Source organism: Bos mutus, chromosome 6 (genome assembly GCF_027580195.1).
Source record: "Bos mutus isolate GX-2022 chromosome 6, NWIPB_WYAK_1.1, whole genome shotgun sequence".
In the NCBI taxonomy this organism is placed as follows: Eukaryota; Metazoa; Chordata; class Mammalia; order Artiodactyla; family Bovidae; genus Bos; species Bos mutus.
Window position 1 is genome coordinate 12302368 of NC_091622.1, and position 13450 is coordinate 12315817.

The 13450-nt window shown below is 35.6% G+C and overlaps 1 protein-coding gene across 26 annotated transcripts in view; it reads right to left on the minus strand.

Annotated features, from left to right (window-relative positions):
* ANK2 (ankyrin 2) overlaps positions 1 to 13450 on the minus strand; it is a 700765-nt gene that overhangs the window by 51595 nt on the left and 635720 nt on the right. For 12 of the 26 annotated variants that reach the window (XM_070371962.1, XM_070371966.1, XM_070371983.1 and 9 more), the window contains 4 exons: positions 12850 to 12952; positions 12037 to 12140; positions 7762 to 7797; positions 1011 to 1235 (listed from right to left, as the gene is read on the minus strand). In XM_070371962.1, the coding sequence (XP_070228063.1) occupies positions 1011 to 1235; positions 7762 to 7797; positions 12037 to 12140; positions 12850 to 12952 (468 nt within the window). The remainder of the gene's footprint in view (positions 1 to 1010; positions 1236 to 7761; positions 7798 to 12036; positions 12141 to 12849; positions 12953 to 13450) is intronic. The other 14 variants (XM_070371979.1, XM_070371971.1, XM_070371974.1 and 11 more) reach the window with 3 other exon arrangements.

The window sequence follows — 13450 nt, forward strand, 5'->3', positions numbered from 1 at the left end:
TCTTCTCCCAGTTTTTTTAGCACAAAGACTTTATATAATAAGACTTAAATACAACCGATTTGTTTCAAAATATTTTGAAACTTGTCCCCCTCCAAAACTTGGTTTTGTCAGTTTTCAGCAGGTACTACTCATTTCTTGGCATATTGAGATACCAGGTAATATAACAGCAGCAGTACAAATAGAAGAAAAGCTTATTTCTGCTCAAAATTGCTAAAATGAGCATGGTAAAAGTCATTCTGGATTTTTGTCCTCTTAATGAAATCTATGCCAAATAAAAAACTGCCAGGATGATTTTTAAGTCATGGTAGCAATTTTGATAACAGAAAAGACAAATCACATAGATTAAATTTTTGTATGTTCTATAAAGAACACTGCTCTCCAAAGCGAAGATGATGATTCTGTTTGTTGTAACTATACAAGACGTCAAGTTTATGTTCAGAACAGACTAGTGCAGTTGACCCTTGAACAACTAGGCAGGTCCATTTGATTTTTTTCAATGGCAAATAGTTCAGAACCACGTGGTCCATCAGCGGTTGTTGGATCCACAGACGCAGCACCTGGGATGTGGAGGAGCCTCTTACAGGCAGAGCCAATCCTCAGGTGTTTGCAAAGTTTTGACTGTGTGGGGGGCAGTCAGAACCTCTAACCCCTGCGTCCTTCAAGGACCAACTGTATTTTTTCTCTACAACTTTCCCACTTAAATCCAGATTAAAAAATACCTACCATCAACCAAAGTATGATTATTCATAGTGGAAGCCTGGCAGCTACTATCACATCCAAAGAGAAAGAGTAATAGTCAACCTGAATGCTTAACCCATTAATGCCTTAAAATAAGAGGCATTTAAGTGCGGTCAAACATTGAGGCATTAGTTTCAATTCTTAAAAAATTTCACAGGGGCCAATCTTCTTTCAAAAGCTTGACGTACCTGTTTCCACTCCATCCTAGTGATTTCATGTAGAGGACACAAGCTCACCAGTGACTAACTGGGAGGTTTATCAGAAACCCTTACCCAAGGAACTGAGCACCAGAAGGTCCGACTTCAATCAGGCGACTGGCCAGGCCCTCTCCTTCCACCATTGGAGGCATTGTCGCCAGTCTATGGCGTTTGACCAGTCGGCAGGTGACTCGTGTTGGGGCGGTACATTTCCGGGGCGGAATAATGATGCGGAGCCCGTTGTGTCTGCATCCTCGCATAGCACCACCTCGGGCATCCACCATAAAACTAACCAGGAAACTAAAAGTTAAAATGGAAGGTTAGATGGTGTTTTGAAATACCGAAGGCAGATAAACAAGCTTTGTCAAGTTAGCTTTTTTTTCCATAACGCTCTGTTCTTAAAACATTTCTTATTTATATGCATAGTGGCCAAAAACATGCCCTTAAAAAGTAATTTTACTTTATACCAGTGCCTTTATTTCAGTTTGGTTGCTGTTTTAATTTTTGTATTTTTTGATCTGTTACTAAAGAACAGTTCTGCTCCTAATTTGACAATGGTGATATTAAACATGAACTTGTAAATTAAACATACATCCAATTGACTTAGAAAGTGGAATGAAATTACATAAAGAATATGAGTCTCCTTTTGTTATAAATGCAGAGGCATTTGCTTCCTGCTATATGCGTCCTGAAAAATCCATAGTTTGAAATAATATAAAGATAGAGCAGAGAGGAAAGACTAAATTGTAGCTTTTCTAAGTTAACTCAACTTGACTTTTAAAAATTACATCATGTCCAGATCATTTCAGCATAATTCTACAACTTAAAAAAAATTCAAAGGCTTTCTCTCAAGACCAAACCCATGTACATGCATCCTGCTCCAACACTGTCATACCCAGGATGCAGGTTTTTAACTGATTACATTCTAAAAAAGAGGAAAACCAAAATAATCAAATGCTTTTTTTTTTTTTAAATCAAATGCTTTGGAAAGAGCCCATTTACCGATTCAAAGGTGCTTTTTCACTTCTTAAGTAGAAATATCTCTTCTATACCATTTTAATTGATAGGAGAGAAAGAAAACAAGATTATCAATCCCCTCTGCTCTGGGTTTTGAGGGGGAAATCCTGGGCTCATGCTAATGGAAGACATCTGGGCATCGTGATTTTCCCCAAATTATAATAAATTAAACATGGAAAATCACAGCTAGTAATTCAGAAATGTAAAGGCATCTCTTCTTTTGCTTCTTTTTTGCCAACCTAATTGTTCATGAATAAGGGAGTAATGATCCAAGGTGATTTGGCTTGTTTACTTTTTTAACTGTACCAAGAGAAAGGGTTTGTCTCAACTCTGAAGTTGGTTCCTTCAGGATGTTTCTGCAGCTTAGTGTGAGTTTGTCTCACTAGGTTAGTGTAAAACTCAAAGTCTGGGAGGCACTTACTTTGTCAAGGAGGAAAAATTAAACCAGGCAATCTGATGGTCGTGTACATATACACAAAGACACACACAAAAAATGTGCACACCCTACTGTCTTTCCCAATTCTCCTTGCATTTGCAAGAATTTTATACCAAAACAGAAAGAGGAAAGCAACACACAGGTGTCGTAAGATCTGCTGATAGCTTAACCAGCACAGAACTATACCAGATTCATCACACTCAGATATTACATCCATGACAAACATGTAAAACATTTGAAAGGTATTTCATTAAAGTAAGTTATGGGATAGAAACACAATATATTTGTGTTATTTTTAAATAAGTGAAGGAAAAATACCTTAGCATCCTCTTCATAGCAGAACACAGACCTCATTAAGCATGCTATTGAACAGAACCCTGCTGCTAGTAATACAGACGTCTGTGAAGGAGCCCAGAGTGCCTATCTGAAGCAGGTCACGCAGAATGAGACCAGGAGAGGAGGTCTCACACTTCTTTCCCCATGCAGGAGCCAGTCTAGATCTACCGGTTTAAACCCCATCCTCTCAGCTTTTAGTACGGGGCACAAACTGGGGAGTATAAGCAGCAGGTCAGTTCTGAAGTGTGGATGTTTCTGGTCTTTATCAAAATACAGCGAGAAAATGTTGGCTGCTTTTCGTATTACTAGTGTTTAAGCAGGAATTCTTAAATTATTTTCTATTTGCTTTTTAAAATGCACTATCGCTCAAAAAGAATGAAAGAACTGGTAAAACATCTAGATGACTATAAAGGTTTCTTTCCCATTTTATTAATTTCATTTGACTATGATATCCCAGGGACCGGGGAGCCTGGTGGGCTGCCGTCTCTAGGGTCACAAAGAGTGGGACACGACTGAAGCGACTTAGCCGCAACAGCAGCATGATATTTATGTTGATTTTTATAAAAACTAGAAAAAAATGACTGAAGTTTCAACAGGTGCTATTTCAAACTCAATGCTGTATTTCTGACTTTCTCTACTTTCTTTGATTTCTTTTTCATCTTCTGATTACTAGCACCATTGCTGAAGAATAGGGACTCAAAAAAGTAAGGAATTATTATAATACATCTGATTAATATCATCAGTATCCAATACTATCTATTTTTTGAAAGCATCCAGGGTGTTTCCCCATTCATGGTACATGCTATTATACTTTCACTATATTTATTCCAGTAATGGTTTACAGCCTATATATTCCATTTAGAATATCTTGTAGCAGTGCATTCTGTAAGGAGTGAATTGAAGTAGCTATACACTTGGCTGTAACAATGTCTAAGCACCTACATGTTTGATTACTTTCTCTGATTTCTATGTTACTGACTTTCTTTTAAAATCCTCTTTTGTTCTCCTTTACCCCGTAATTTCCATGCTGCTAGGAACTTGGCAAGGATACAGAAAGTAAAGACATAGCCCAGGTGTCTTCCATTGCTGCCGAGGATGCTCACAGTCTAAGCCCCAAATGTCACATGACGATTTCACTTCCTCGGAATCGCTTACTCTCCTGGTCAAGGAGGAAGGAACTAGACCGCACTCAGGTCCATATCAGTGTCACAATGGCAGTGACCTTGTGCTCCGTATTTCTTCCTGTGTCCCAAGTGCCTAGTGCTATGTGAATGGGGCACACAGTAGGCAGTTAATAAGTAACTGCTTAATAGTGAATGAATAGAAGAGTGAAAAGGGTAAGTTGTGAGAAGCTGTATATATTTGTTTCTAATTGAGAAGAAGGCTAAAGTAGAAGGTTATTTATTCTTTGATTCCTGGACAACCAATCCAGTCAGACCTCACTCAAATTACTACACTCAGACATCTCAGTTCATAAAATAGCTTTAGTTGAGAAGGACTGCCTTCAATATTAAATATTCCTCTACAGGCATTTCCCTGCTTGAAAATGAGAGAGTGAATATATTCAATTACCTTGATAGAGGATGAGTAGAAAATGAAAGTAAGCAAAAAACCAAGAGTTTGGATACACCAAAGTAATGATTTTGTTAGAAGTGAAAACTGTATGAAGAAAGACCAAAGACTGGGAAGTAAAAGGACTTAAAGACTGGAGCTGCAGTAGATAAATTTAACTATATATGTCTTGGTGTCATCATAGATCTAGAAAATTATATTTAAGTATCGCACCAGAACAGCAAGCAAATTTGAAAAATTAAAGTGGCAATGTGTCTAATTCAGAGAAAACTTCCAACAAAAACAAGCTTTTGTGTCTTTATGAAATAACTAAAGGAAGTGCACTAGCCTAACAAACAACAACAAGCTCTACTGAGGGAATTATTAGACGAGAGAGGGAGAGAGAGATGAAGGAAGAGAGGGGCAGGCAGGCAGAGAAGAAAGTAAATCAGAAGGATATCAAGAAAGAAACAAAAGGATGGGAAGTCATGAAAGAGCTAAATATTGATAGTCAAAATGAATAAAAATGTTTACAAATTTAGTTAGAAAATACTCTAAGCAAATCAGACTCAAATAGATGCTGCTTAACAGTGAATGATGCGAAGAGTGAAAAGGGTAAGTTGTGAGAAGCTGTATGTATTTATTTCTAATTGAAAAGAAGGACAACCAGGGACCAAACACCAGTCAGACTTCATTAAAGTAAACAACTAATTAAAAAGCTGACTATGCAGAATTATATATAAAAGTCTTTTCTTCAACTAAAAGAGAGTAAAAGAAATAATTATGCAACTTTTTTTTCTAGGTACTGATGAGAAGTCTTTTGATAAAAGTCAACATGCTAATCAGTTAATCCCAATAGTTTATAATATAAAATTGGCTTAGTATTTGAATATTTTCATTAAAAATATCAGGATATCCAAAGGTGTTACTACCTGGATGTGTGTGTGAGTCATTCAGTTATGTCCAACTCTGTGTGCCACGCTCCTTTCTGTCCATGGGATTTCCCACTGGAGTGGGTTGCCGTTTCCTTCTCCAGGGGACCTTCCCAACCCAGGGATCGAACCCACATCACCTGTATTGGCAGGCGGGTTGTTAACCACTGAGCCACCAGCGAAGCTTAGGTAATAGATTAGTGGATAGTTATTTTGTGATGTATAACAATTTCAAAAAGCAGATTGTAAGAGATCATTATTTTTTTTTTTGTATCACAGGAAAAAGTGAAAGGTTAGGGTGAATCATGAGAGAAATTAGTTCACATACCAGATTTGATTAAGTAAATTTGATTTTCTCATATTTTCAGGAGATTAAAAATGGGACAAGATAACCCTAACCCTCACATTGGGAGATGAAAAGAACTAAAGTAAAATGTATTGATAAATGGATTGAAGTTCAGTTTCACTGTTTGTGAGCTGTGACTGAAGCCTCATTTGTCAATGAGGGATAATCCTATCACCACTTAAGGGTAGAGCAAGAATTAAATCATTGTGGGTCAAGCAGATAGAATTCAATAAATGCATATAATTTTATATATTTTGAATGTCTTAAAATTAGCATATTAAAAATTAAACAGAGTAACTAACATTTATTAAATATCTACAATGAACCTAGAACTTTGCTAAAGTAGTTTAATACGGAGTTTTGATTAGTTTATGAACTGTACTAAAGAAGAGGTAAAAAACACTATTATTACAGAGCACAAGATAATTCAACAAGTTTTACATTCTTTCCTGGCTCCAGCTTGGATCTATCACGAGATCTAACCCTGTGTTGAATTACTGCTCTAACCTCGGGCAAGGCATTTAACATCTTTAGGTTTCAGTTTTCTCATCCCCAAAATGAGAGACTTTGATTAAACTCAAACTCTAATGTGGCATTCTGGTATTAAAATTCTAACTAGGTTAGGCGACCTACTGGAATGTTCCATTTCAGAAGTTCTGGAAGCATTTCTATTTGAAAAACAAACTGCTATTCCTCCACGAAATATATACTATTTTTGCTGTATGGCTAAAACAATCAGGAGTAGTTTTGCAGAAAATGTATACACATACTCCACTGAACATTGACTTCAGACTGTACAGACAAAAAAACATCACATAACATACTTGGTTTTAATTGTTTATCTTACTCTTCAAAGGAAATTCAGCAGTCATGCAAAGTAGAAATCCTTATTGAAGTTTTCTAAATTGTGAGATACAGTGTTATCACAATTTAAAAGGAATAAAAGCAAAAGCAATCCACCATTATTATGCAGATGACTTGCCTAGGAATTTGTAGTTGATTAGCTAGACAGATACATGCTTCAGAGGAGGCAGCAGAAAACAGTGATTCTGGTCTTTTGAGGACTATATCCTCCACCCCAAAAGTTATGAATCCTTAGGTTTACGTTTAATTCATCCAGGATCATGGGGGTAAGGATCGGGGGGAGATTACAGCATTCAGAGTTAGTTACTGAGTGAAAATAGGAAAAAAAAATCGGTCATCAGGGTGCTTCAGTGATCTACACATACATAGCAAGAGGGCCTTGAATTAAATCTGATTTCTGGGTTACTGTGAGAAAACCGTATCGTGAGCTCCCTGTCCTCTATAATTTTCTTAATTTCTTCCCAATCTTCCAAATTCCATCAACTGAAAAACTGATGAAAAACAGCTTTGAAATAAAATGCCTCAAACCTGTTAACATCACCAAAAATGTATTTATCACTATGTTCATGTATAGACACAAAATATTTAGTGGGTATTGCAGAAAAAGTAAAAAAATTGATATAAATGTGTAAAAATTGAAAATTGCCTGATTGTAGACAATCTTCAGTATCCTGATCTTGATGGATGACTATATAATAAAAATACTATAACCAGTAGTCTGATAAGAACTTTTAAAAATAACTTTATCAAAATAACATATAATCAAAATAACATAGAATCATAGATATTTTTAGAACACTGGAATCATTCTATAGTATAATTTCCAAAATATCAAAAGTTGCACTTAAAGCACTACTAGCAAGCAAGTGCACTATTAATAAACTTTCAGCCTTTGGTTCCCCTAGACTATAGCTTTAAAAAACTCTGCTAAGTGACACTTAAAATCATAACCTTTACTATAACTTGAAAATAGCTTAACCAATTTGCATAATTGCTGGGAATAACATCTTTCAGCTCTATGTAGCCCTTTTTCTCTCAAAAGAAGCAGAGACACGGAGACTTATGATGAAGACAGCCATGAGGTCTACATTCATTTTAGCATACCCCCACTTATTTCCAACAAAAGAACAAATACCCGCTTTCCCTGTACCATAATGGGGAGTTCAGTAATGGTCATGACGTGGAGGCAATAAATCATTCTCCCTCATGTGCTCCCTCTCTTGCTCTCTCTGGCTAGGTATGGTCACACTAAAGCATCCCGAGGCAAGGTACAGGGAGAAGGACGTGGAGAAAGGGGAAGAGGGGAGGCAACATGTTCAGAGAAGGAATTATGCGGAAGTTCACCTGCTGTTGTCACGATCAAGACATGGAGAGGTGCGGCTGCAACAGAATAGATACTTTAGCACAGAGAAGGAATGGATAAAGTGAAATATAAAGAAGGAAATCAGAAGTGACTTTCAAATGAAATATTTATATACCAATACCGTATTCACTGAAAAAAAAAAAAAAGGATGGAAATACAAATGAGATACAGCTCTCTGAAAAGGCTGAGAGAAGACCCAGATATGGGGGCTATGGAGTAACTCCCAGGTTAGGGAACTGGGATATAAAACCAATGGAGAGGTATTTGTGGCCTTATTCAACACTGGCGTATGTGGGTACTCAAAGTCTAAATATCCGAGAAGCTACACAACATCAAGGGGCAGTTTAATGAAAGATAAAAAGTCTTTCATTTGATAGACATAGTTTTGCCTCCATAGCTTTTCACTCACACTTTTAGTATTTTCAAAATAATGGTAATGCCCTTTGGGCTGCTACATAAGAAATGCAAACAGAAAAGGCGCAATTTAAAAATTGGCTCCAATGACAAACAGCAGCATAAACTATGAGGCAGAGTAGGTAACACTAATTACCTACTATAGGTAACAAAAACTATGTGAACGAAGTCTTGGCGCTTTTCCAAGACTTCCATTCCCTGTCTTCCTCACTGGTCACACTGTTTGACCTCGCTCTAAGTCCTGCCGTTCATTCCTCTTCTACTTGAGGCTGCTCTTCCTCAAAACACTCCGTACCTTTTCAGAGAGTCCACTTGGGTTTTCGGCACCTGATGATTTACAGATAAGTGTATACTCTGGACCAGAAACCTAACTTGACAAAACAGTTGTTTCACTACTTACGAAACAATTTTCTTCACCCCAAAGAATTTACCTTCATGCACCATTAAAAAAAAAAGTGTTTGAAATACATGAACAACTAAATTAACTGCCACAGGTACTTAGATAAATATTGGTGTCGTCAAATGAAAAACATCTTTAATTTCTATGAATTTCAAATATCAACTTCCACTATTTGGGCTAACATCTTTACATTTTTTTTAAAATAGAATATATTTTTTAGAGTAGTTTTAGGTTCACAGCAAAACCATCTTCAACATGTTTTCATGAAAAAGAAGTCCTATAAAAGATTACTTTCCTATTGACTTCTAGTTACTATGTCTTATATACGACGTCATGAACTGACATTTATTTGTTGGCACTTGGCTGACATTAAAAAACTATAACATTAAAGACTTTTGAAATAATACTTAAAATGAGTCACAAAACTAGCTATTGATAGGAATTTGTGGCTTACATCTGTTGATTCATTATGCACTTATGAAATGGGGAAGAAATGTAAAATTTAAGCTCTTGTCAAAGCTTGCACTGGATGTGATCACGGTTAGGATACTGGAAATAATAATCACACTGTGAATCAGTAAGGCAACTTCTTTAAGAACAACAACAAAAATATTACAGTCGGCCTTTCTTTTGCTAGATACTGGCTGTATTTATTGGTCAGAACAGATTTTTTAATCACCGTGACCTATTCTCCTATTGTGATGAACACTAGTCATTGGAAACAGTAGAAATAAAAGAAAATAATGGTGCTTATTGGTAGAAGTTGTGTCTTCCATTAATCTAAAATCTCATCTAATCTAATAGATCATTATCCACAAAACTAGTGACATACGCATATAAAAGCTAACTTTATTATCTCCTCTATCAAAAATTATTTTTTTTCTTACAATTTGGGCAGGCTTTGAAGTGGCTTAGAATTCACCTAATTAATTTAAGATAAACTCAGCTCCTGGTAAATTACATAAAAACTATTACTCAGGAACCTGATGTATAATGAATAAAATTATAAGAAGTCATTTGTATGTGATATATTATGAATACTATGTATATTAATACCACAGTAGCTTTCAAATACCATCACGTTCAGAAATACTGAATTTTTAGTGGTAAGTATCCATTCCACTGGAGTCATCTTTTGCAGTGTTCATTCAAATACTATGGTAGAAACACAACTTTACGATAGATTACCTGATAAAAAATAAGTCAAACACTGCCATTATGAATTATACCACATTGGTTATTCCCATTTAGAGAATTCGGAATACTTTTGTTTCACTAACTGGAAATTTGCTAAAGATGTGTGTGTGGATTGTATAAATACTAATGGCTAAAATCTATTGAGTACTTATTCTTTCTAGGCAAAATGCTAACTACTTAAGAAGCACCTAATCCTTAAGTCCCCCCTACGGAGCCTATAACATAACATTCATCTTATAGATAAATAAACGGAAGCACTTTACACAACTTGCCCAGTGTCACATATTGAATGTCAGGGCCAGGATCTGAATTCTGTTTGGTATGATTCCAAAGCACACTCTTAACCATCATGTTATTGCTCTTTCGTAGACTGTCTTCCAAATTCAAATAACAGCCCTCAGCAAGCTTCTTAAAGGTACTGGCTATGGCTTACTCATCTGTTTTCCTTAGTGCCTGGCACAAACTTTGGTGCGCTGCAGAATTCAACAGTGTGTGAAGACAGAATACTGAAGTAAATGGAAAGGATAAAAAGATATTTGAGGTAACTAGTCATATGTTAATTACCTAAGTCAAACTTATAGTCAAAGCCTTATTAGGCAATGGTGTTCCTTACTAATCGCCTACATAAAACAAATATATTTGACAACTGGTGCCTGTAGAAAATACCAATGGCAAGGCCCCAGCAACAGAGACTGTGATAGAACTGATTTCAGTTGGGGCCTGGGCATCAATATTTTTAAAGCTCCCAAGTGATTCCCATGTACAGCCAGAGTTGAGGATCAGAGTCAGTGACCATGTTTCATAGTAAAAAAAAATAAGGATCTTTAAAATCTTGGTCTGCAATAAGACAATTTTTCTCTGTCACATTTTGCTTAAAGTAATCTTGTCACTTTGTAGGCTGGACATGGACTTCAAATACTAGATTATGGTTTCTAAATTCTGACCTATTATCCATCAACACTCTAGGCCCAAGGTTTTTTTCTTCTTATTATTGTTGAAAAATTTAGTATGTGATGTTATGCTTTTTGAACCACATATAGCTGTCAGATTTTAATTATCTCATTTTATACTTAAAATAAGTAAATTTGAATGAGGTTTAATTGGTTTTTATTCCCCTGAATAACACTTACACTAAGAACTAGCTTTTACTTATTTAACATAGAAGAGTATTATGATTATTCTCAATATCTATGTAACTAATTTTATATCTATGTAACTAGTTTTAAGAGCCTTTAACAGAAGATCAGATTAAGAAGTCCCAAATTTTAAACTACAGTATCTTAGAATGCTTTCCTGAAAGGAGAATATTTTAGAATAATAAAAACAATAAAGGATCCATCACTCAAAATCATTCTGTGGATAATGGATAAGGAGTTTGGGATAATAATTTAAATCAAAATATTACATTTAGTTAGATAAAATACAAGCAGGGTTTAAAAAGTAATTAAAGAAAAACATTTTTAAAGTTTATTCATAATTATGGAATTACTATACAACTTGAAACCATTAAAATGTAAGGAAAAGACCAATTGTAAAGAGTATTACAATTTAAAACCCCTTAAGGAATTTATATTACAAATAATTGAATTCTTCTAACTTAAGAACATCTTTAAGGATATTTAAAATCATTAACTCAAAGTCCTACTTTTTAATAAGCTAATATAAATAGGCAGAATTTCTTAAGTAGTGGCATATATATTACCTGAATGACTTTAAAACGATAATTGAGAACCTAACTGGTTGCACTCAAATCTCCCTTTTTAATATATTCTTACTTCAAGCACCATGTGAACTCCTCTGTCTATCTGTATGACTCAGACTCCTGTAAACATTATTTTAGATGCATTAATATGCAAGGAAAGGCATTTATTAAACTAGTCAATCTTAGTAAGCAGAACTTTCAAAAGCAAATGATCTTGCCCCTCTTTTCAAGGTATCTTAAAGACAAAAATATGAACAATAAGGAGGCCACAGGTATACTCTGGTTAGTTAACAAGCTATTTGACGCAGTTCTATGCGTTATTTTAAAACAATGGTCAGTTCTTCTATGCGGAATTCAACCCTTTTTGCTGGTCTGTTTGTGTAGAGAGACTCCATGGCGGATAAAGCGGATAAAGCATGACCTTTTTAAAAAAGGTCACTTCCCCTGTAAGCTAGCCATCAGCTAAAGCTACTGGACAAAGCTGTTATTTTCACTCATCTCTTTTTACCTCTTGATCTGGATACACAATATTGATTTACTCACCCTGAATGAATAGGGCTGGAAGAAAGAGCCACGTTGTCCAAGTTCTCAGTGCCCCAGCTTAGACGATAAGAATTCCTTTCTGCCTCCTTGGCTAGAGTTGTCACCTAAACACAAAGAACACTGGATTTAATATGAAAGACTTTCTTTCAATTAAATTAAAATATAATGAACTTCAATAATTTGAATCACAGGAAAGTGGTATTACATGGAAAAACATTCATTTAAAAATATGATATGAGACTAAGGCATTTAAAAATATATCTTTATAATGCATTCCAATTTAAATTACATTACTGATGTAGGGTTACACTTGAGTAGTTGTCTATGAAAAACACAGGTTTCATTTACTTCCTTATATATAGTCAAACTGATAAAACCATATCTAAAATTAAGTTCATAACAAATTCTACACCTTTTCTCATAGAAAACAATTTTAAATATTAAGAGATATATTTTAACCTGTACCTTTTATCTTATACTTTAAAATGCATCCAACCTTACATTTTCCTTTAACAGAGATTTCACAAAGAAATTGAGTTTTATATATAATCTTCACAGAAGAATCCAGTATAGCTTAAGACACAAGTAGTATATTATTTTAGAAAAACTCTGCTCATTGAGAAATGCAGCAAACTTTCTTTATGCTTTTGAAAAACTTGTAAATCTCTTATGCTAGGCTTATTGACTGAATTAAGACAGTTTTTTGTTTTTTGTTTTTTTAGATTAAAAAATCTTCTTCCAGACCTAGCCAACATCAGATAACGTTAAAAAGACCTCCAGAAAACAGAAACGCAAAGGCAAAAAGTCACATACCTGGTGACTGGGGATCACAACTGCGTCGTCGATCATGGTACTGTCCCTCAGGTACGAGGCATGGCTCAGGGTGTGAGACCTGTCGGAACTGAAGGATCGAAGGCTGGTAGGTTGGCAGGAGGTCATGGTGATATACCAACAGCAGTAGTAGGGTTGGGAGGATGGAATGATGAGCCGAGCAGGAGAGTGAAAAAAGCGTGCTATTAGCTAACAGTGCAACTTCCAGGGGGACATAAATCGCAACCGTGGAAGAAGGAAACCCAGGTCTCTGTGTTGCCACACCTCTCTGTCCAGCAACTAAACTAACACATCTTTTGACTGGTTCCTACCACTCAATGGCCAGGGCACAAGGGAATCCAGAAGATAAAATTTGATACTCCTAACCTGATTCATTTTCTTCCCAGAAATGTTTTAAACCAGCAACTGTAGCTTACTGCTAGTATAAGAAATTCACACAGAAAGTAATCCCAGGATAGACTGCTTAAATCTGTGTTAAATGTAAATCTCCCTGCAGCTAGAAAAAATATTAGTAGAAGACAGCCCTCGGAGAGAATGAAACGAAAGCACAGGTTTCATTTTCACTCATTTTCCTCTCTCTCCA